Consider the following 23952-nt stretch of genomic DNA (forward strand, 5'->3'; position numbering starts at 1 on the left):
CGAAAGAATGTAATCTTGGAAATATTTGTAAGAGTAATTGGCAAGGAGTCACTTTGATCGCTCGGTGCTTTAAGTGATCATAACGTCTGGTGAGAATGATTCCAATCGTTTCGAAGCTTTTCGTATACACACATACACAAACTCTGAGACATCTGTATACAATGTACAGAAACTCGCGCGCCATACATGGACACCACACGCTTTGGTGCTATTAAAGTGGAGTTTCGACACGCTTGTTGAGCGCAAATCGAGGAAGCTTGAACCCCCGTAAAGGCGCGAATAAAAAGATCCTCGTTCCTGTTATCGACACCGACACACGCACCTTGAACTACATACATCCACGCAACGCGAACCGTTTAAGTCTTTGAGAAAACATCGATCTATTCCCTGGAATGATACTTCCTTCACTCTATATCTCTCTTTCTCTATCGAGCTTCTTTCTCTTTCTTTCTCTCTCCCCCCTCCCTCTCTCTCTTTCTTTCTCTCACCCTCCGTCTCTCGTTCATTCTCTATCTCATTCTCGCAGGTTGTCTTTCTATATCCGCGAGACGCCATTTTTTCAGCTCATAGGACACCTCGAAAGAAGTTTTTCTGTTGCTCGCGGCTAGCGATGCACACAAGTTTGATATCCACAATTAACACTAAACCTACTATGCGGATCAAAATGACCGGTCTCACATTTCTGTTTTCAAATTATTATGAATGGACTGCGAATTTTATGTATTTATGGTAAAAATGAACAAGCGTAGTTCGAAATAATGAAAAGATTGAAAGAAACTAAGAAAACGTTAGTGTATTAATTTGAACTTATTAAAAATATTAAAGAATCGAGGGAAATTGTGTTTAGTTCTTGTGTCTTGCAATTGATGCTGATCATTTTTATTTTGCATGAAAGTTTGCAATCCAACTATAATAATAAAATTGGCGAAGAGTCTAAAGAAATTCAGTCTTAACGCTCTTATGAAGCAACAGACGTCGCTCTTAAAACGCGGCGCAGGTTCAGTGTTAATGAAATTACTTCAGCGGCTGCGACATTTCGTTAGCACCGGAAAATAAATGTTTCTATGATTGCGCAAATTTTGGTACGTTGTTCAAGTGTTCTCGGAAACGAGTTCATGCGAATTTCGCGAAATACAGTAAATTCTCTCTAATTGACGCTCGGATTATACATAAAAATGGACAATTTGAGAAGTGGAGATACGATTATTCAATCTTCGTGGCTTGTTTTTATAGTTGCCGATTGTCAACAATTATAAAAACGAGCCGCAAGGCTCGAATAATCGTATCTCCTCTTCCCAAATTGTCCATTTTTGTGCGCAATCTGAACGTCGATTAGGGTGAATTTACTGTAATCTGAAACAATGTTATCGCGTCGAAGATCTTTCCGTAAACAGTATAATGTATTCTTTTTCTTGGTGGTATCTCACTTAATTCTTCCATTCGATTTCTTTTATTGCGACACCGGCTTTGTATTGATTTGTAGATAATCTATTACTTTCCATGAAACACGGTAATCGCTACTGGAAACGAGACGTTTAAGTGATTCGCTAGAGACAGATCGAAACAGTCGAGAAATGTTTTCAATTAATTGATTGGTAACAAGATTTGCGCAGCTCGTCAGAAACTGAGGAAAGGTGCTACTCTAAATTTTGTGCCGAAACTTACGATGTTGAATGCGCACGGAAAATATCAATGAAACACAAAGAAGGAGTCAAGGATTTTCTAATGATTCAAGATATTAACACATTGCGGACGGGGCTCTGCGCGTTCAACACGCCCTCAAAGACCGCACATTTTCAAACGCTCCAAAAACATGCTTGGCAAGTAACAGGAAGCGGATACGCGCATTTCTAATTTGTGTGCATTTAGTATTCTTAAATAATACTATATATACATAGTTTATATATTTGTTTATTATATAAGATTTTTTACATTTTAACTATTATTTATTATACAAATTTGAATATTGATTTAGAGTGTGATATTTGGAATGATTCATTTGTTTCGCTAAAATTACTTAGGAATGCGAGAGGCTTCGTTACCATGGTTACGTAACAGAAATATTTGCGGCTGGTTGCTTAAGTTGCCGATTAAATAAAAAAAACATGAAAACGAGATATCTCGTGACCCGTCCGCAACGTTCAATTTGCTAAAAACGAGATATCTCGTGAGCCGTCCGCAATGTGTTAAGGATAGAAAGATGTATCTTAATCTGATACCAAAATCATATAGTACAATTCTTAAATTATCAGTTGAATAGCGTATTGTTTCGATAGTTGTACTACACAAAATTCGAATGTTTATAGCAGTCTCAGTTCCGTCGATAAAGTAACATCTACAGTGCTTATACAGATGGTTCCCATAAAATGTTACAATAACTTTGTAGAATGAAATTAAATAAGATGGCTCATATACAATCTAGCATAAAGAGTGTTAACAATTGAAAGAGAAACAAGTGCTGTTTCGAATTTGCTTAATCGCGTTTATAATTTTGCATATCAAACGAACATTACTTTTTTGTTCGGCATTGCAGGTTTCTATGAATCCGCAACAATGAATCAAAAATTTGATCTAAGATCTCGAAGGCAAAGCTTTCGTTTCAAAGTCTGCTCGGTAAACTTGAAGTAATCGATCGGAGAAAGGAAAATCCTGGGAAACTAATTCATAATCTGTTCGACTTCTTCGTGTTTACAATTTGGTGCATTCGTTACGCCACCAGGAATCTCGATATTCAAACCTAAACAAATCATCGACGCAATTAAAAGGGAGTGGCTAATGTTTCCATACAAATCCGCCTGCGCGTCAAAGAGAAACAAAAATTTGGAAATATGGAAATGGACCGAATGTCGCGTGTCTTGTAACATTTTGTGTGGCTATCTGTATGGAAACCGGAACTGATTCCATCAGGTTTCGATGCCACTCGGCGATACACTTGATTCCATCGGCACACGCGGCGTCGTTGACCCAATCGATGAATGAGCTCCCTACTCCTGTCCGTCGTGTGGGTGTGCAGTCGCTAAGTAAAAGCTACTGTGGTTCATTCGAGGGTGTTTCCAGGCATATATTTTCTGTCTTTCTCCATCTCTCTCTTTTTTCTCTGTCTCCCTTTCTCTATGTATTTCGCTCGGTGGCGGAGGAAGAAAATGCTAAATGAAAACGAATGAGCGCCATCGCTCGTGGGGTGGTCTTTGCATTGTCAGGTCGAGGGTGTTTGGGAATCGGGGCGGTGCATTTAACCAGTCCGATCAGACAATCGATGCGTACGAGAGCCGTGAGCGTTATTCCTTGGAGAATATTCCGTTACTTCGTGTTAATTCGGTTCTTACTCATTTTATTTTTTTCCGGCTTCCTTATCTTTTTCCGTACTTGTACACTAATCTCTGCAAGTCACTCGCTGCTTCAGAAGGATTCTCGTGTAACAGACACAAACGTGCCAATTTTCTCTTGTACACATTAAAAGTACACGCGCGCGTTTTCGTGCAAGACTAATTGAAGAATCGGATTATAAGTGAACTGCGGAGTTTTATGCAAAATAACAATTATCTACACTGATTGCAAGATTACAGAAGCTATGAAGGTATTCGTTTCTAAATCATTCTAACGAGTTGGAATTAATGTAACAATAGTTTTTAAGTTCTTTAAATGTTTTTAATATTTTGCAAATGCACAAAATCCGCAGTCTAGTTATAAGTTTCTCCAGGTTCTGTACGAGCAATGTATGTATATACTATTTTGTACTCTTATAAGATTTTTTTTTAAGAATGTAAAATTAATTTTTCCGATGAGAAAGGTAATTTTTCTTTCAAACGTAAAAACTCATTTAATTTTTGACGCTTCGTTTTAGAAATTGGTACAACCTCGGCCTAAATTATCTACCGTAATTAATGATATTTTATACAGCATTCATAAAGGTTGATTTTATACACGAGAATCCCAGCTTGGTAAAAAGAAAGTCATGTGACGACGATCAGGTTGTTGCACATAAATTAGTGAAAATTTTCGTGACAATACTTGACAATGAATCTTGGTAAAAATTAGTTGCTTTATATTATCTTTGTATATTTGCACGTTTTTACAAAATACCGATAAACAAGTGATTCGGCTGAAGTACGTAACAATGAATTGTAAATATTTTGGATATTATTAAGATGTTAATATTCACAGAATTATAGTAATTGTGGAAATATGTCAGGTTGTTTTAAGGTATAAAACTTCTTCATTTGAGATAAGTTCTAAACTTATTTAGACCTACGTTAAGTATTGTCATGTTGTGCGGAATAATATTATTAGAAATCGAATATTTTTAGACAGAGCTTCGGCTATTGTCTTTGCAGCCTAATTGCATCACTAAATACTATCACGCTTATCAGGTAATTTGGTAAAGTTGGGTTGGAAAAATTGGCTTCTAATCGGAACAAGTGGTATATCGTGAACACTAATGTATATACTTAAGTATAACATGCTTATAAATATGTTATTCGTTGCTTTGTATGTGACTACCAAATAGAATCATCTAAAGCAGTATACATGTATATGAAAATTATCTCTGATAAGTTTTATACAATTTTTAAGAAATAAAGAACAGCTTTGAAAAAAAACAACAAAAAAAGTCATATTTAATCAAATGATTCGATACATAATTTGTATAATATTATGGAAACAAACCCAGCACAGTTCAGATTGTTCCGACACAATCTGCTTGTATACGACAACCTAAACTGCAATGTATCGATTACGTATTCATTTAAACAGTCTGTCTTGCAGCGTTGTTTGTCTCGGTATCGTAAATCGATGCGCATTTTTAGATAAGGATACGCAGAAGGAAGTGCAGAAATCACGCTTAAAAAGTGCCGTCAGTTGTACTTTATAATGTACATAATTTCCCAAAAACTGTTCGTTCTAATTCTACATCTATAACTGCGACTGCTCGATGATTTGTGGACGTCAGTGTACATAATCGGGATGCGTCGGAAGAAACCTCGAGTCACATTCCCCCGATAGAGTTACTCGATTTTTCTAATTAGCGATCGATCGTTTTTTTGTTTTTTTTTTTTTACTTTGGCCATAAGTACAGAGCGTTTCTCTTTTCTTTCGCCATTAATTCTTCACACAAGCGTTAACAAGTTCGTGTATGAATCTTGTTGGTGAGCTCGCTTTGCCTACGCACCGAACTTGTAACAGACTTTGTACACTTGTTGCTCGTCATGCATTCATCATACCTTTTCTTTTTGTCAGTTAATTTTTTTCTTTTTTTTTTTATTGTTAATTGCACTGGTTTGAAGTTTGACCTACCTGTACCAGAGACATGGCGTAAAAGTAAATGTGTGTTGCACTTGATCCCGATGTACAGAGTGTCCTTTTACTCGTAATAACACGTTATATTGTTGTTCCATATTAATTTCCTCTGTATTTTCTTCTCTTTTTTCATTTTGCGCGCGCGCTGATAAAGGGTCGCGCCGCGGCCGCTTCAACGATTGTGAATAACTTTGGTTAATCGTGTTGCCACGCGAATGACAGTCGTACGGCCATTGCTGCTTGCACGATAACCCGGGGAAATCGGGCGCGCATTCGTCTCGAAGTATAGATTGAAACCGTAATTTATTAAACGTAATGGAGTGTTCTCTAAGGAGCGCAAACGAAATTCCGAGTAAATCGTGATAGATCGGCGGAGCCTGGGAAAAATACCGATGTTGACCGAGGAGAGGCTAATATTCTTTCCTGCCCCCTCTTCGCGTCCCTGAAACGTTTATTCTCCAGATAAATGCGCAAGCTCGACGTTACCTTTACGCGCAAGATAACGCTCGCCTCGAACGATTCGTCGAAACGATGTGTATGTATACTCGCAGCAACCTCGGCGACGATATTTCGAAAGGCAAACAACTTTCACGATTAATAAATGCACGGTCGTAATTAGCGATGGGATCAAGTCGTATTAGACGCACCACTCTGACAGTGCTTTCCTATTTGACACGGTGTTCGCAAACTTAATGTGTCGAAATTGGCCTTAGTTTCAGTAAAAAAGAAAAAAGAACATGAAAGAGATAAATTATTTTCGCTCATAATATAATGAAGATAATTATTTCAGGAACATTGTTCTAGGCTCGTACGAAGTGCTTTGAGAATTGATTGCTACGTTTATAGACTCGCATAGATGTTGCGCATCCTATGAACTCTTAGTATTAACGATTACAACTTATTACCATTATTACCCTTCGAATAATTAAAGGATCGTAGCTTATATTTGTAAAATTCCGTGAGCCGTATCAACACTGTCGGAGTACAATGTATAATTCATCGCGTGTTCATCGTCGTTGGAAAATGCAAAGTGATCAAAGGCAAATCACAGTGCGAACACAATTACGCTAGTATCCATTACAAGAACGTGAATTCTGCTTTTTCTGGATCTGTAAACGCAATACGCGAAAGATTCGGCGGCGTTCGTCGAAGCCTTGCATCGCTGAAGACAGATTCAACCTAATTACGACGTGCTGTAATTAATTCGATCCTTTAATTATTTTCACAATTATCCGCGCAAAGTCAGTCTGGTGTGCAGGTTACATTCGATTCCATCGCTGGCGGGGATATCGTAAAGTTGGAACGGTTCGTGTGTACCGCCGCACCGCTCGGAATTACCTTAATTTCCGGTGTTAGCCGTCTTCTTGGTCAGCGGGTGTTTGTAAATCGCGGGACTGGGTCAACGGGTTCGTTCGTTCCACTTCCTCTCTCTTCGCAGCCGTTCCTCACCTTGAATGTAGTTACGTGGCAGCCGTAATTTCGATCGATCTGCTGAGACCTGTCTCTGGGACACTGACCGTGGCACAGATCGAAGGTGAACGCGAGAAAGCTAGCGCCTTGATCCCGCGGGGGCCAGGGGTTGGTTTGCCGAACGGGTTTCCGAGTAGATAACGGAGAGGGTTGCCGAAGGAGACACGGGGAAACGGTTTCGAGGTAGAGGAAAGGCGGCGACGAGGCGACTTGTAAATACGTGCGATACGGATCGCAGGACCGAACGGCACGGCGGCCGTTGTTCGTAAATGTAGAAAGGTAAACCGAGGGTGGCGAATTATCGGTTGATGTCGAGATGAGAAGAGGGCGGGCACCCTTCGGTGAAGGAGAACGCAGTCGGTGGTGGCGGTTGGAGATGGCTAGAATGGGGTGATAAACAAACGAAACGAAATCGACTAAAATCAAATCGCAATCGGATCGAATCAAATCGCAATCGAATCAAATCAAATCAAATAGAATCGAATCAACTAGAGAGACAGAATCGAAAACAAAAAGAGAGAAACTGAGACTGAGAGAACGAGAGGGAGAGAGTAGATGAGGAAAGATAAAAAAAATAGAGAGAGAGAGAGAGAGAAAGAAGCGATCGAGCCGCCGTCGACACAGACTGGGCCGCGGGCGGCTCGTCGTCGTAGGTCGCGTTGGGAGGCCAACAGTTGAAAGTGACTTGTCTTGTGTTGATGTTGCAGGTTCAAAAGCCTGGCACATGCGGCTGACCTTTGACCGGGTGCCAGGCGGCTGCAACCTTCACAGGTGCAAGCTGTGCGGCAAGGTCGTGACGCACATCAGGAACCACTACCACGTCCACTTCCCCGGCAGGTTTGAGTGTCCTCTCTGTCGTGCCACGTACACACGTAGCGACAACCTGCGCACGCACTTTAAATTCAAACACCCCGAGGCAAGAAAGATCGATCTAAACGATTTCATGACTGGCGCCCTGGCGCTCTCCACGATGACTAACGATACCATGAACACACTGTCCTAAAAATGCGCGAGTCGCCGAGCTATACACGCGTCTGTATATATCTTATACATAACGATATATTTAAATGTATATGCTGGTATATGCGACTGTATACCTGTATATACATTTATCTATGTATATAAATATATATATATATATATATATATATATATATATATATATACATACATATATATATATTTACACCGACGTACTGCGCGCCCCGAAAGTAAGAAAACCGGAAAAAAAGCTACAGTGAATAATATATTATATATGATTATATTATATATTACAGATTTATATATGTGTAATATATGATATAATAGTATATGTATGTATATGATATAAATATGCATAAAAACACGGAAAAAAATATACAGAGAGCGCAGGTGGTTGCGCCGGCAGGGGGGTATTGTCGCAAGTTTCGATCACACGATACGGCCCTGGTGTCACGGCCACGTGATGAAAGGCCGGTCTCTCTCGGCTGTTTTCTTTCTCGAACACCAAATCTTTTATAGGTTTTACGCTTAAGGGATCGACAAGATTCTCTCCTACCGCGGGGTTTGGGGTGGGGGGTGGGATGGGTGGAGGATGATAGTGTTGCAGAAAACCACATGGCGTGTACAGATTTTTAGTGTGCGACGTTTTTTGGAATGGGCTTGTCGTAGCTATAACGATTCGACAGAGGAAAGTGATGATGAAAACACGTTCTTGGTTGAATGAAATATGTAGTTAGAAACGAGTGCGACGCGCGAAAGCGCGCGCGCGCCCGCGCCTCCTGGGGACGGATGAGTTCTCGTGGCGCGCCCGCGCGAGGAAAAAGGAAACATCGATTTCTTATCGGAGCCGATTTAACGGAGTTCGATTTGTCTCTGTGACGCGACTCGGTCAAAGCGGTTTTCTTTTTTAAAGTAACGGATATTAGAGATCGATTGTAACGATTACAATATTAGAACAATAATATTAATAACAAATACCGATATATGGATTACACAATTAACGAGAATATGCGCGAACCAAGGTCGACGATGCGACGACGAAAGTTCCTTCTCTCGATACAGCCAAGCGAGGTTGGTTGTTTGTTGTTGTTGTTGTTTTTTTCTCTCTCTGTGGCCGACGATCGGCGCATCCGCGAGCGAGCGAGCGCGGAGTCGAGACGAATCGAAGTTTGGCGCGGGTCGCTTTTCTCGGCTTTCACGCTCGTGTGAAAACGCGCGCCCGGCCGGCCCCGGAAAACGGCGCGGCGCGGCGCGTCGCGCGGAGCGGAAAGAGCGCGGTACACGCGTGCGCGCTCCTGCCAACGCTCTCGCTACACGCGTGCTGTGCAGAGCGTAGAAATCTGTAGAGAAAAACGCCGTGCGACGGCGGTGCTGCTGGAAAGCTGGGTTCCGAACATTGTCCAAAGACCGGGCAGCTTTATTTTTTTCGTGGTCAAGCGCTGCGCCGATCGACGATATTATACTGCGTAAGCTAAGGAGCGTTTAGGCGTGTCGGGAGAGTTCACGATTCGCGCGCATTATTAATTAATGGGGGATGATTCTAATGCAATTACATATTGCACAGGCGTCTACCTACGTACACGATTTAATACGGTGGTATGAATGCGGCTGGCGACGCTCTCACGCACGTGTGTGAGTGTTTGCGCGTGTGTACGCATGCATGCGTGCGTGTTTGTGCGTGGACGCGTGTGCGCGGGTTTGTTGCGTGCCTGTATGCATGTGTTTAGGTACGTGCGTGTATGTGTGCGCGTGCGTGCGTGCGCGCGTGTATGTATGTGTGTGTAGGCAGACGCAGGTGTATTAATTCAAAGTGGGAGCAAACGTGGTGCCAATTCCTCCCGTAGTTGCTGCTGTTCGCCGGCCTGGACGTGCCGTCGGACAGCCGGAAAGAATTATAATTAATAACCAATTAGTTAATTAACTATTATTAATTAAAGACCGCGGTTTTACTGGAAGTAATTCGTTCGATACGCAGGGTGATGTCGTGTATAGTTGTTGAAAGAGTTTATAGTTGGATATTTCATATTAGACTGTAATCGTGTGTTTCATCGGCGTTCGGGTATATCTCGCTGGCAATAAAAATATTTATCGGCGACGCGCGTGCTACGCCCACGTTCGCGGGCTACTGTTTTATGCTAGCCCGCGAAATCGGCGGCTGGGGAGGGGGGGGGGGAGGGGGGCTCGGAATTGCGGGAGTTCAGGGGCTATAGGATGACGGACCGTATATCCGACGCACAGTGAACACCTAGACTCGGTACACAAGAGGACACGAACAATTGAGCGATGATACATGGGACACTCTTGAACACGTATACACGCTTACACAGTACATACATACATATATATATACATAAATATGGTGGAGAACACAATTTCGCCACGGACACACGATATGGAAACACGCAGCGACGCGACACCCTCGCATACTTCCGGAACCATGGAGGTACGGCCACACGCAATATTTAATCGACTAACAACGAAATCTTTTTTAGTCCTACGCATCGTTTCGAAAGGTTTTTCCGTTTCTTCGTTAGTTAGGTAGAGATTTAAAACGGTCGCGGTAGCGGCCTCGCAGTTCTAATACGAAGTCGGAACTATAAAACACGTTATTTGTTACTAGGACACTTAAAATGTATAAAAATGATATTTATGATTACACCTATGCGTATACACGCACACATACACTCAGATTTATACGAACACGTACACCGACGAACACGTACGCATGCACGTACAACGGCCACTACACAACTACACCGCACACGTAGGGACACGTTAGAGTGCGGAATAATTGCGTGTTATGCAGCAGATTAATTAGTGGAAATCAGACAAGACATTCCACGATTCGGGACTTAAGTGCATAGGCGGAAACACTCGACACACGATAAGGAATTTCTTTTCTTTTTTTTAACTGTATCGGATTGCTTTCTAGTGGTATACATAATTATATTATTCTATACGTTATACGTTATTAATAACGTCATTATAATCTACCGTTTGTAGTAATCGAGCATTGGTTGGATGATATAGTTAACGTTAAATAATGTCAATTTTTATTCAAGAGGGCTGGTTGCGATATTTCTCACCGCATCGTTACACGTTGATATTTAATTGGTTGGGGTGCAAGCTGTTTGTTCTTTCTTTCTACTTTGTTTGTTTTTCACGTGGATGAATTTATATACGTCCGTGTATCGCGCGATATACGCGCGCATGTAAATCACATGCACGTACATTTACTAGTTTACACATATATTAACGATAAAGGTTTACAAGTGAACGCGCGCGAACACACGGAGCTCGAAGAATCCCTGTCGCTCCTGCGATTCTTTCGCGTCCCCTAATGTTAGCTTGGAAACGGATAAAGACATTTTTTAAGACGACGTTCCCCGTTCGTTCCTTCCAGACTACGCCCGCACAAATCCAATTGCCAGAGATTTCATCGAGATCACACAGTTTCGGAACATTGGATTTGCGATTATTTTGCCCTTCTGAATTTATCAAAGTTGTGTGCACAAGACCAAATAAATAGCAATAAAGGAAAGACGTTCGGCTGATACGAGTTCGCAACAACTGACTTTCACTCAATTAAAGAATATATGTGCAATGGGGAACGAGTTTTATCAATTTCCGAGCCGAACATTGTGCGACGCCCGAAATCGAGGTGCGCGGCGAGATTTTTCGACATGTTGCATTACACACATTCATATTGACACACACGCATAGAAAACACGTATACGCACGGCGCGCGTACGTGCGTGCTCAGGTACACGCGGGGATCCATGGATCGCGTGCGTGTGCGAAGAGAACAGACGGACGAACGCGAATGTACGTGTGTGTCGAGCTAGGATAGCGTGGATCGACAATCGAGTACTCCCACGGTACTTGCGTGTACTCGGTCCGGTGTACACATCGACGCAGAAGTAAAGTTGGGTCCGTTAGCTATTCAAAGAGCCAAACCGCTATAATGTGATCAACTGATATTACCGTCGATCTTCACTCTTTTTCGCAAAAAAAGGGGCACTTTGCATAGTTAAGGCTATTTACCGAACACACATATACCTTTAATTTAATATTAATCTTAACGATAATAATAATAATAATAATAATAATAATAATAATAATAATAATAATAATAATATATACGATAATAATATATACATAACCAGAATATTAATATATTACGCAGATGATTAAGTATATTAATTAATATATTGGATAATTTATTTTATTTTGTTTTACCGTTTTAATGATTTTATATATATGTTATTCACTGTTTATGTATTACCACGTAACACACATACACGAACCTACACGTAAACACGTACACACAAACATATATGTATACATATATTTACAGTAACGCAGTATACGCAGAGTTTATTATTTATTAATTGACGGCGCGTGGAAGAATTTTGCGTCTGGTTGCACTATGCAGGGCCTATCTTCGACCTCTTTGTTTCCTTTTTTACTTTCGCACCGGCTTTCTTTGCGCCTCGCGGCAACGAGCCAGCGTCTCGAGTCGCACGGTCGTCTTTATATTTTTGTTGTTCCTTTTCCATTTTCATTGTTTGCTCGTATCCTTCTCTTTTCACACGTTACACACCAAATATATATACATATAATACGATATAATAGGTCAGCCGAGTGTTCCGAGTGTTTGTCCATGCGAGCGTATCTCGAATCGAAATTTTTCGACGCCCTCGCGGTCCGTGCGCAGGATCATTCCGGCGCGGATCGATCGGAAACGTCCGCGTCGATCGTTATCGGCTTCTAGGGTGCTTCTGGTACGTCGGACCCGGTTATCTTCGCGCCGGTGAACGCTACGACCGCGGACGCCATCTTCGGGAACGATTTAGATTACGTTTTACTGCACCAGATTCGGAATTATATGGTTCGCGCGCGGGGTGCGCTCACGAGATAAACGTTTCAGTGAAGGATGCAAGGGATCTTGTACTCGCCATCAACTTTTTACACGGCTCGACTTCATTATTTCTAGCTTTACGACCTGCTTAAAAGGCAGACGCCATCTTAGCCGAACGCCCGAGTTACGGCCTACCGGTTCAAATTTCAAGTTTTACGGCCGCCGCAGCGAATACACAAGATGGGAGAACGGTGTCGGTGTTTCTTCGGGATCCTAGCGCGACACCGGGTTCCATTTAATTATCCGGAATTTTCAAGTTCTAGTGGCCTCACGGACGCCATTTTTGCCGGCCGTTCCTGTCCCGTCCGAAATTAACCGTTCCTGGGAAAAGTCGGACGGTTTAAACGGGACTGGCGTGTCTGAGCGGTGAATTTTAATTAATCGATTTCTTCATTTGGTAAATTAACGGCCCGGCGATCTAACCTTGCTTTCCGTGGCTGAACTTCAGAAGAATGCTGGCTGTCTAATTAGACAGGGAACAAGATTAATGTTACCGTCTGTGTATCGGGGATTCCGAGGAGGGAAGAAAATACTAATTGGAAGGTTTTTATTATCTGATCCGGGTCGAGCTATCGAGATTGGCCCATGGTTGGAACAGGCGGGTCGCGCGGTTCGATATTTGCACCGTGGTCATTTAGAGCATAGCTCTGGTTCAAGACCTACATTTCTTCAAGGTCATTTTTCGCCCGATACCGCAAGGCTAACGCGGAACAATCGAGACAGGTACGACGCGGAAGCACGAATCCGCCCGGTTAATCTTCGTCTTAAGATTTCTTGTTCGTTCTCGTATCTCGGATTGGTAGGCTTTTTGCTGATCGCGAGAACAGCTTGCAGACGCCGGCCCAATTTCGTTCACGGAGCGTCCAGGCATCCAACGCGTCTTGTCTGCTTCTGCAACCGAAGTTGATATCCATTTATTGTCTAATCTGTACCGGGAGAAGATGATCGGAGCTTTAGCAACTGTGGAAGATGGATAATTGTTATTTCCGGCTGTGGAACGATAATTTTCTATGGAGAAGAAGTGACCGATTAGGAGCAACGGTAGAAATTTGCTTAGTAAACGTAACTTGGTAGCGGCATCCTCAATTCCGGTTCATTAAGTTTAAGATATGATAGATTCCCTTCGAGCAGGAGATTTACGATGGCAGAGCTGCTTGTGACATAGTGTTGCGCTTGTACATATTTAACTCCACAATCAGGAACTGAGTAACTGTGGAGGCTCCTTCGGGGGTAATTGAATAAAGCTGGTCATCGTGGTGAAGTTTCGTAGAGCAGTGACCTTGTCAATGGCGGATCCTGTAATCTGATTGAATTTTGTTGCCGCCATCCGCTTAGAATTCGTTATACCGGATCGAATCTGGATAATTACGTGATTAACGCTTACAGCAAAAATATTCCATTCATTTTTAGAATTACTCGACACACAGGGTCGTCGTTTACGGTCTCAGCTGCTATGCCAGAGTAAGCTCAGATGTTGTAGTCCTCTTCCTCTTCGCGGTAAATCCAAGGATGAGAATTTAATCTTTGCCGCTTGGACTTTCGCAAGGTTCATCGTCAACGTCGGAACGACGACAAATCTAGTCGTCCGTTTCTCTTCTAATTTACCGATGCAGGGTTCGATTAGATTGATAACAACGTAGTTCGATATGCAATTTAATGCTTCTAGTAATTTATCGTCGTGCCTTGCTTCTCCTCCTCAGAGTCCTCGACCATTTCGTTGTAACAAAACGGTAATGTTAATTTTATTCTTCGTCTAGTCAAGTGGCCAATATTCTTCTTAATCGTAGTCATTAGAGGTAAGCTAATGAAATAAGTAGACTGCGGAGCTTTATGCAAATTCGGTGGTTTCGGGGACTAATGGACGGAAACAGGAATTACGTAGAATTACTTCGCATTTTAATAAATGTTGGCCAAAGAAAAGGTATTAACCAGCCAAATCTGTTACAATATTCCAGTAGCTTTTATTAGAAACGAATAAAGACACGCAGTCTACGAATATTTTTCGAGGAACTAAACAGTTTTATCGGTTGACAACTGAAGCTCGATAACACGAGCTTCTCGGCGAGTTCAGTGAATTATTCTCTATCTCCTAGAAAATTGTGCAAGTATTTTAGCAGACGAACGCTTCGTTTTTCTCGGTTACTCCTGCTTAAACTTTAATATCACCTATTTAGAATTTCATAATGTCATAATGGATACAGATAAGATTAAATTTTTAAACGCTACCTATGATTACTCGAAGTTTCATAACTCCCTTAACAGTCCGAAAGTTCAGATAAAATTATAACAAGTGGAATACCTTATATAACTCCTAGGAAACTTTTTCAACCCTTGGGTGAAATATGAATTTTCATGGTTTTTTTAGCAGATCGGAAGGGACGTAGAATATTTACACTGACAGCTAGAAATAAAAGTCGTTTTAGCAATTTAAAAATTACCGTTCGCCGGAGAGAGCCTGAAAAGTTTGCTTTCATATTAAAGCGGGCTCTTTTGATCATCTTGATATTTCTTACGAACCTGAAACTAATATCGTGACGTACGTAGCAATTATTCACGAACCTGTGTCTCACTTACAGTAGAAAAACTCAGTTAACAGTTAAGATAATATCCTCTTAATATTTTCGGCGACGATAATTAAAGATTAACACTTCGGTGCGGGTATTTATGCATTTCGAAACAAGCTATAACGTTCAACAGGCTCGAAAGTATTTCCAGGTTATTCCTTATTCGTAGAAGTTACTGCGACGGAAAATCTATTTGTAAAAGCTAGAATCAGCATAATTATCCGCAGCGTAGCGATAATTCTTCGCGTTTCCAAGAGTCAGAGAATTAATAACTCGATCTAGCACGTTCATTCGGCTATGCAGACGAACGCTGCTAAGTGGACGTGTCCCATATATGCTTCTACGTACAGGAGCCGCGTTCCTGACCTACTACAAGGACAGCAGAGATTCTCCTGTTCCCGTAGTCGATACGTGCTCCGTTATTCCGGCATCTAACTTTCTGTTGTAGTGCCAGACGCGTCACAGTATGCGAAATTACACCCGACCATAGTTGGGTTACAGTTACACGAAATTGTCGGTTCGCAAGTTTTACATGTAACGACTTTTGCCTTCCGTTACAAGACCCTTAGACCGGACGAATCAACGCGAGATTGTATCGCGGCCACGAAATTGTACCGAATTACAGGCGGCGATTGGCTCGGTGGTTTTTCATGAACCCAGAATTATATTTCTCGGTCAGTTGCCAGCAATTCGGTGGTTATAGAAGTCCGAGCCGCTTCAGGCGAGATTAAAGAGCGTTTAAGGCCCGCTGGGACCTCGAAACGACTGAGGAGATTGGGGATCTAGAGATCTCCGGATCAATGAAACCTTCTTCAGGAACATATTTATCGGCCTACGTCCTCGAACAATTTGCATTCGCTGGAACAAGACGGGGACTCGATGATTCGTTGAAAACGTGAACTTATTGTATTATTTAGATTCTTGTAGACAGATTATTTTTCGTGGCCCTTCGTTATTCGACATTTAACGTTTGCCCCAAGCTTGGTACTTAATTACGAATTCGCTCGTATCACGGTTGATTCTTAACCCTTCCGTCGGCGACACAGGATTCGATTAATTCGGGCCGGTCGGATATCGGAATCCCTGCCCGGAAAATTATGCTGCATCGCGGTGCTATCAATTCGTCAACGTCAAAGTTCGCCGCGACAAAAGTACTCGTGCATCTGCAACGATGTCCGATTTTTCTTGCCCCTGATCACGCACTTCGATCCGTGTCACGGCCGCGTTTACGCGTAAATTCACGGGCATCGTTTATAATTGCGACCGTGAAGCGCGATCTTTCGCGGGAAATCAAATGGAATATTGCATACTTAAATTTTTCTGCGATGCAGTTAAAAATTTAGTACGGGACGTATATCTAAAGATTCTTACTTCTTCGTGTTTTCCGTCTAGAAAAATGTACAATTTGGCTATGTATTTCAATGCATTTGATAAATATCCCATCGTTTTAAAAACTTCGAAATCATAACTATGTTCTCTTCATCTTGGAATGTTCTACATAATCCCACTAAAGGACCGCGATTTATAAAATTTAAAAAAAAATCATGAAGACGTGCGTTGACACGTTGACTCTGCCGCATAAGCCCCAAAAAGATCCCACATCTACGCGAATCAGTTTAGTTATAGAAGTTGAAACTGAGAACTTAGGATTGATAAAATTTAATCTGTTCGTGCAGGTCACAGCGTAAACTTCCCTTCGAATTCGATGAAGAAATAGCGTCGCCAATGAACGGTTCAGAAGTCAATCGGTATGCGTCCACTTTTCTTGGAAATTGAGACAAATAAATATAGTCGATTTCTCCATAAACAAACTTATATCGATCACGGAACGAGGACATTGACATTTCTTTTTGGTTCCTCGTCTACTTAAGTTCATTCGTATGTCATCTTATGATAAAAATTATGCCCTGCATTATTAATGGCATTGTTATTTTTTCACAGTTATTTTACAAAATCCTTATTTGTCTCAATTTTAAGGTCAACAGGCTTACACTGATTGGCTTCTGAGCCGTCCGTATGACCGATATGGCAGTTAAACGAAATAAGCTGGGATATCGGATCCAATCGAGCCAGAACAATAGGAAATTACCGTGCGGCACAAGACGATTCCTGATCACAAATAGTTGGACAGACGCGTTCGTCTAATACCGCGAACAGTAAATCCGCCTCTAAAGATTTGTCCTGATAGCGGATAATGGATAGGATCGGCGTTACGAACACTCTGGTCTAGGACCTCGCAAGGTAAAACCGCCGCTAAAAATTGTTCTCGGTGCTACATAATGGAATAGATTAGCCTGTCGTCGGTGGACATCGCCTACTGGTCGGACAGCCGCGATTCGTGACGCCGCATTCGTCGCGGCTCGACGCTGTTTTATTACAAGAACCCCATCGACACGATATGTAAGTAATTATCCCCGCGGTCGGGCTGCGGAGCGCGTATCGATCCCGCGGCGGCACTCGACGTCGCCGTCCCCTTTTTGAGTCCCCGCTAATACGTCTGGACGCGTTCGCCGGTCTCGAGCGCGCTGCCAATTTCCGGGATTGTCCACGCACAAGTCGGGAAACGGTCGATGGTTAATCGTGCGAATCGCCGGACGCGTCGAACGAGACGCGAGTTCGCCGTTGACGGCGCCTGGCCCACGGTCATCAATTTAGCCCGAAAATCTAGACAAGATTGAAAAAAGTGCTTTCGATTTATGGAGTCGAATCGATGTTGTTCGTAGACTGTGGGTGTTTGCGCGACGTAACAATTTTCTCTGTCAACTGCAACCGTTTGCGATTCCATGTCGAGCCCGACTCTACGTCGGTAAAAGTTTCTCTCGCTCCTTATTTCGATCAATTTGAAATTTATATTCCCGCGATGTTAACATCAGTGTTCCATAAAAGACGCATCAAATCGGGGCAATTCGTTTCATATCGTAACAGTAGTAAAAACAAGATTCATTGGAAGAATTGCTTTCGTAATACTCGTACATCTCGCGAATCCTAACAAAATCCTAAAAAATTTAAAAGTTAATCCTCGAGATTGAAAAATTTCTGGTATAACGCGGTACTCAACATGTTCAAATCTTTTAATTTTACTGCTGTTTTACGTTTTGCCTCCGTATCTTCGGAAAATCCGCGGTCTAGTTTTAGCGGCAACTCTTACGGACGCATTCCAGTCAAAAGTTGATCATCAGAATTTAAGAATAGAGTGGTTCACTTAAATTGGAACAGCTAAGTTTCTCTGGCAACCGTGATTGTACAAGAACTTTCTCGAGACGAGTTTCAATATTTCCTGCGACATGTGATACGATAGTGTGTTTTCTTTTTTTATAAAAGGTTTTCACGAGATTCGAAATTTGTCGATTTATTCTCCAACACTAGTTATTTCTTCATGTTCTTGTTAAGATACTTCCTCCGATCTAAGATCAAAATGTTTCCGAACGTGTATTGGAAAAGTTGGATAATTGAGTTACGTAATTCGAATTAACTCACAAACGTCTAAGCCGACGTTTTAATTGCTTTCATTGATTCGCAAACTCTGTATACATTTTTCAATTTGTCCCTCGAGGAAATGATCAGAAACGAAAAGGCTAATCGTGAGAAAATATTTTTCGATAGAGGTATGTAGATGTTCAACATTTATGTAAACCATTCTATGTATATACGAATTGTCATCTTCATCAAAGGAAGTACTATAGATTGTAGTTTATTTAAAATTGGATCCAGATTTTATAAACAAGAATAATTTACATATGACTTTCTTCATATATCTTGAAGCATAAAATTAACTATCGAGACCATGCATCGATTTTCGTTTCGGAATAAAGTTTCGAGATCAATGAAGAAGTCTCAAACGAAATCAAAAAGATAAAAATGGAAACAGTCGGAGCATCGAAAGAATGTAAAATAATTTACATATTATCTTCGACTCACTAACGATATTAAAAAAAAAAGAAAGACAGTTTCATCTGGCTCCCGTTTGTTGCAATCGACGAAGAAAATTTTTATTTTGCACCAAGATCTGCTGTCTAGTAACATCACTTTAACCATTTTCCAAAAGCACATTTGTTCGACTGGCAAATTTTCTTCTCTTTAGAAACACCCTATTAAGGTGGTTCTCAATCGCAGTAAAAAAGAACTGCTTCCAAAATCCAATTTTACAAATCAGGAACACCTAAGACTACTCATAATCGACAATGATATGCACTTGTCCTTGTTTCACGGCGAATCAACTGCACCGCCTTGGATGGGCGTCAGAACATCGCGTCGCGTGGCTCGCGATCGAACGATCTCATCGATCAAATCTCGTCCTCGTGATCGTATATCGGCCGGAAATCGATCCCGCCAGTGGTGCGCCAACGTTTCCTCCCCCAAGTCTCGGGAAAGTCGACAGGCTTGAACCAGAATGCAACGAGTTACATGGTACCCGTAAATGGAGCCCGGTAAAACGGGATTATTACCAGCCATGTAGACAAAGCACCGTCTACAGCTGCAACCTGCCTTTGCAGCTTACACGAACGACGCAATCGTTCTACGCCACGGCCCGTTGTAAGCCACCCCCGCGATTCTGCTTACTCTTTCGCGAGCCCGCCTTTCACTACGACGGGGAACGGAAAAACGGTGTGCACGGTTGACTTAAAAACGTAAATACCGACTGCAGACTGACGCGACGGGACTCGACGCTCAACGACACGAAAACGAGAAGTCTGAACAGGACTGACGTCATCGATGTCGGGGTCAACGATGTCTGCAAATTGTGATTCAATTCTCCGTCGGGCGCATCGTAGACATTTGCAACATCGATTGGAATTTTCGGAATGATCTTAGGTAAAACGCCGTGACTTTACTATTCTACATTAACCCTTCGGGCGTCGGGATCCTTATCGAGCTTTTTTCAGGGATTTTTCAACCGATTTCATTGGGCGTTAATGCTCTTGTTGGGTGTAATAGAATCGCTATTAATTTAAACTTGCAGTTATCTTATTAGGATTTTAATGAAGCATTTAGATGTCTGGGACTATAATCCAGCCTCGCTTTATCCGAGGGTTGATAGCAATGTACTTCTGGTAAAAAATGTGCGATCAAACGAGTCAGTTGTCTAGCATAACAATTTTGTTTATAGATTTAATATAGACAGATATTCTTTAATGTTGTAAAAAGAAAATATTAGTTTGCGAAAGGGTTGAATAATCGCCAAGAGTTAAGGAAATACTTTATGTTAAAATTTTAGATAACAATAGACACTTTGTTTTATATTTGGTAAAAACACAACTGCATTTATCGTTTCAATAATATTTTTAAAAAATGTCGCTTTAATAGTTTTTTCAACGAACGGGTTTACGAATTTGATCGAGTATTTTCTGCCTGGAGTACTATCAGTACAATCGAAGAACGATAGTATCGAATAGATATTTAAATACTCTGGATCAAATTGTTTCACTACTGCATTGTTCATGGTTATTCGAACGACTTTGAACGTTCAAATATAAAATGATATTGGCGTGTATAATACAATAGTCAAGAACTTATGTACCAATGTCCATTGAAATGGACATTAACATGTCCAGCTTCTGCGTTAATTATAATTTTAAACAGGTTCGTGTAGATGTGGGAACAGTTTTATTAAAGTCTTTGTTAACGTTAGATTTACATAATTTAAATCAATTATGTTGATTCACAGAAGTAACATTTATTAACGGAAATTTAAAATGCAATCGATGACACAATTGCGTAATGAGAAGCACGTTAATTATTCCAGCAAGAAACATTTTCACTTACCTTTCAAAAGTGAGCTAATCCATGGTCTCTGTCACTCGAATAATTATGAGCGATACTGTGCATATCGATTTGAACAGAATTACGTCCAATGGAAAATTAAGTAATTAGTGTTGGATTATTTCGTGATTGGGACTTGAAGGAAACGCTAATGTCGCATTAATGGACGCGAACTGAATTTTATATTTTGAATTGGAAATTAGTTGTAGATTTTCTGACGTAAATTCTTTTTATTGGATTCGACTTACCGCTGCTTTTAATAACCGAAGTACAGCTTTGATCATCGTCAGCTTCCTTTAAGATTACCGACAGATTAATACGCCGCGTCGGTACCGCGGACAAAATTTGTTGCTTTTAGTGTTTATAGGTTCACAAGTCGATTAGATTCAATCGAATCCATTTGGTCAAATAGCTAGTTCACAGTTTCACATTTTAATATCCAATGTTGTTTTCAGAAGTTATACAAAAAGCCGAGTCACAACTTCAACGTAATGTATTCGTTACAGAATAACGTTAGAAGAGTTTATAATGAGAAATGGTATTATTTTTCGTCATGCACGATATTTCAAAATTAAATCATCGAGCTGAATCAATATATTCCGTGAGCTAGCAACGCTAAAGGAAAATTATTTCAATATACGTAACGCTGAAAAATGCATCAAACTTGAAAATTCCGACAGGAAACATAAAATACACGAATAATTGGCTCTTATATTGAAATTTCACTGTTATTATTCGAATTCAATATTCCGTCCGTTAAAGTTAAACAAGGTCGGCAGAAAATTTATCGATTGCTGAACTTATAGTCTTTCAACATTATCAGCTTTTCGCGCTGGCAAGTGGAGTAATTATTTTTGTTATAATTTGTTTACGAAACATTTTTGAAATTAAATTTATACCATGCTTGTATGTTTCCGTACCTGTTGACGCAATTCAATTATTTAATTTGATAACACCTCGTATATCTCGCTTCGTTGATTATATTCAATCGGAACAAATTTGAAAGATTGTTTTCGATTCGTTGATTACTATATTTTATTAAGTTGTGTCAACACGAGCGCAACAATTTCATTCTGCGACGACAATGATCTGCTGACTCTAGTTTCGAAGCGAAGTAAATAATTATCGCAATTATTTTACATTTTTTCTCGGTGCAGCGTATTTTCACGCGTAAAATATCGTCGCACCTTTTCTCAGCCTAACTTCCGACCGTAGAAGGAACAGAAATTCGTATGCATCGATCCAATATGCAATTAAATTCTCCATTCGCGCGTTGACTGTCAGTCGAGCTTCGTGAAATTACCGAAGTATTAAACCTCCTTTTCAACGAAATGAAAACCGCATGAACCAACTTCGTTACAGTATCCGTTTCCTTATTCTTCTTAAATTTCACGAGCTCCAATCAACATAATTTTATTCTGCGCATCCCGCTGTTAAATTCAATTACCAATTCCAGACGAACCGTTTTCTTTCGCGCGGCCCAACGCGATAGCATCCAGGACGCGTATAATAGAATGTCCCCTTCGAAAGCAGCTTCCAAAAGAATGAAAGGAAAAAAGGAGCATAACCAACCGTCACGACGCTCCAAATGATTTTCAAAGTTATGCCTCCGGAAGAAAGTGAAAAAGGGTCCACGTACGTTTCACCTTAATGTACAGCGAGCTTTCGCTAACCACGTGCAACATCCCAGAAGAGTGTCAGAAGTCGTAGACATTTTTTCCGTGTTCGCCGACCGCTCCTCCTATTGCACTCTATTCCCTGCAGTCCTTTCATCCCCGTCCACCGTTTACTTTCTACTCCGTTTTTCCCCAGTCTGCATGCATTTATCTCCCTCCCTCCGCCCCCCGCCCCCGAACCACGTTTTCCCACTCTGCAGCCGCGAGAAGAGCGATCGCGAGCCGACAGAAAATTGTCCGCAACTCATGACAAACTTCGCTGGAACCGCGACTGTACATTGTGCTTGACTTTCATGGACTCGTGGTTGCGCCCTACATGGGTCTACCGCAAAAATAACGCGCAAAGAACTTCCGTTTCCCGGGAGACTCGATCCAAGTTAATTGCTAGATTTCGTTTGCCCCGTGATCAGAACGTCGATAAAAATAATCGGCCTGGTGTTGCGCGCCGGACTGTACAAGCGAAAACATATAATTTCGCGAGCTATTTGGAATGGTAGGGGTAATGAACTTCGTCGGACGATCATTTTTCCGTCACGATTTATCGGCGTACCTATTAATACAGGATGGCCAACTCACTGGAACGATTTTAATTCGCCAGGCGAGTCGTCTGACGAACTTAATCGTCCCGCCGATGAGTCTGCGCAATGCGGAAGAAACCTGTTCCAGCCGGGAGACTCGCACGCCGATATGGCAGCATTTGTTAGTTAAATTAATCGGGAGTCTGGCAACCGATCGATATTAGCTTCTCATAGTTCCGTAATGAACCCATTACGGAGAGTTTATCAAGCTAAAAAGTGTCTACCGAGACCGGGGGCTCTCTCCACGCGCGATTCACGGCGTGCTCGCGCACACAGAGGACGCAAATATTTCCGAAGGTATTCGCGTGAATCGACGTATAGGGGCTCTCGTTACGCCGTCAGAATTCGATCGGCATGCGAATCACTCGAGGCGCGTCGCGTATTTCGAGCCGACGGGACGAAAAATGAGGAGGGGAGGGAAAATGACGTGAGGAGCACCCTGCGAGCTGATCCCCGATGCTGATCTACGGGAGACCAAGGCATCGATCTATCGACCCCCGGAACAGTTCCCGCTTTGCATACGCAATCTAATCGAATGAACTTTCCATCAGCGGTCTGCGAGCACAGCAAATGGACTCGAGCCTTACATTAATCCGAACCGTGCTCCCCTTACATCGACGGTGACTCGGATCAGTCGTAGCTGAATTCGCATCAGTCTTGGTACATGATCTACCACAGGCATCCGATGCAAATGAATTTTATCAGGT

The 23952-nt window shown here is 41.6% G+C and overlaps 1 protein-coding gene across 8 annotated transcripts in view; it reads left to right on the forward strand.

The window, feature by feature from the left end:
• The window catches only part of LOC143259698 (zinc finger and BTB domain-containing protein 8A-like), a 98632-nt gene that overhangs the window by 34733 nt on the left and 39947 nt on the right, over positions 1 to 23952 (forward strand). Inside the window, exon 5 of one of the 8 annotated variants that reach the window (XM_076523021.1) lies at positions 7473 to 23952. This exon is cut by the window's right edge and continues 7460 nt beyond it. The exons of the other annotated variants lie outside the window; for them this stretch is intronic. Coding sequence (XP_076379136.1) covers positions 7473 to 7768 — 296 coding nt within the window. The 3' untranslated portion in view covers positions 7769 to 23952. The remainder of the gene's footprint in view (positions 1 to 7472) is intronic. 8 annotated transcript variants of the gene reach the window in all.

Source organism: Megalopta genalis, chromosome 6 (assembly GCF_051020955.1).
Source record: "Megalopta genalis isolate 19385.01 chromosome 6, iyMegGena1_principal, whole genome shotgun sequence".
In the NCBI taxonomy this organism is placed as follows: domain Eukaryota; kingdom Metazoa; phylum Arthropoda; class Insecta; order Hymenoptera; family Halictidae; genus Megalopta; species Megalopta genalis.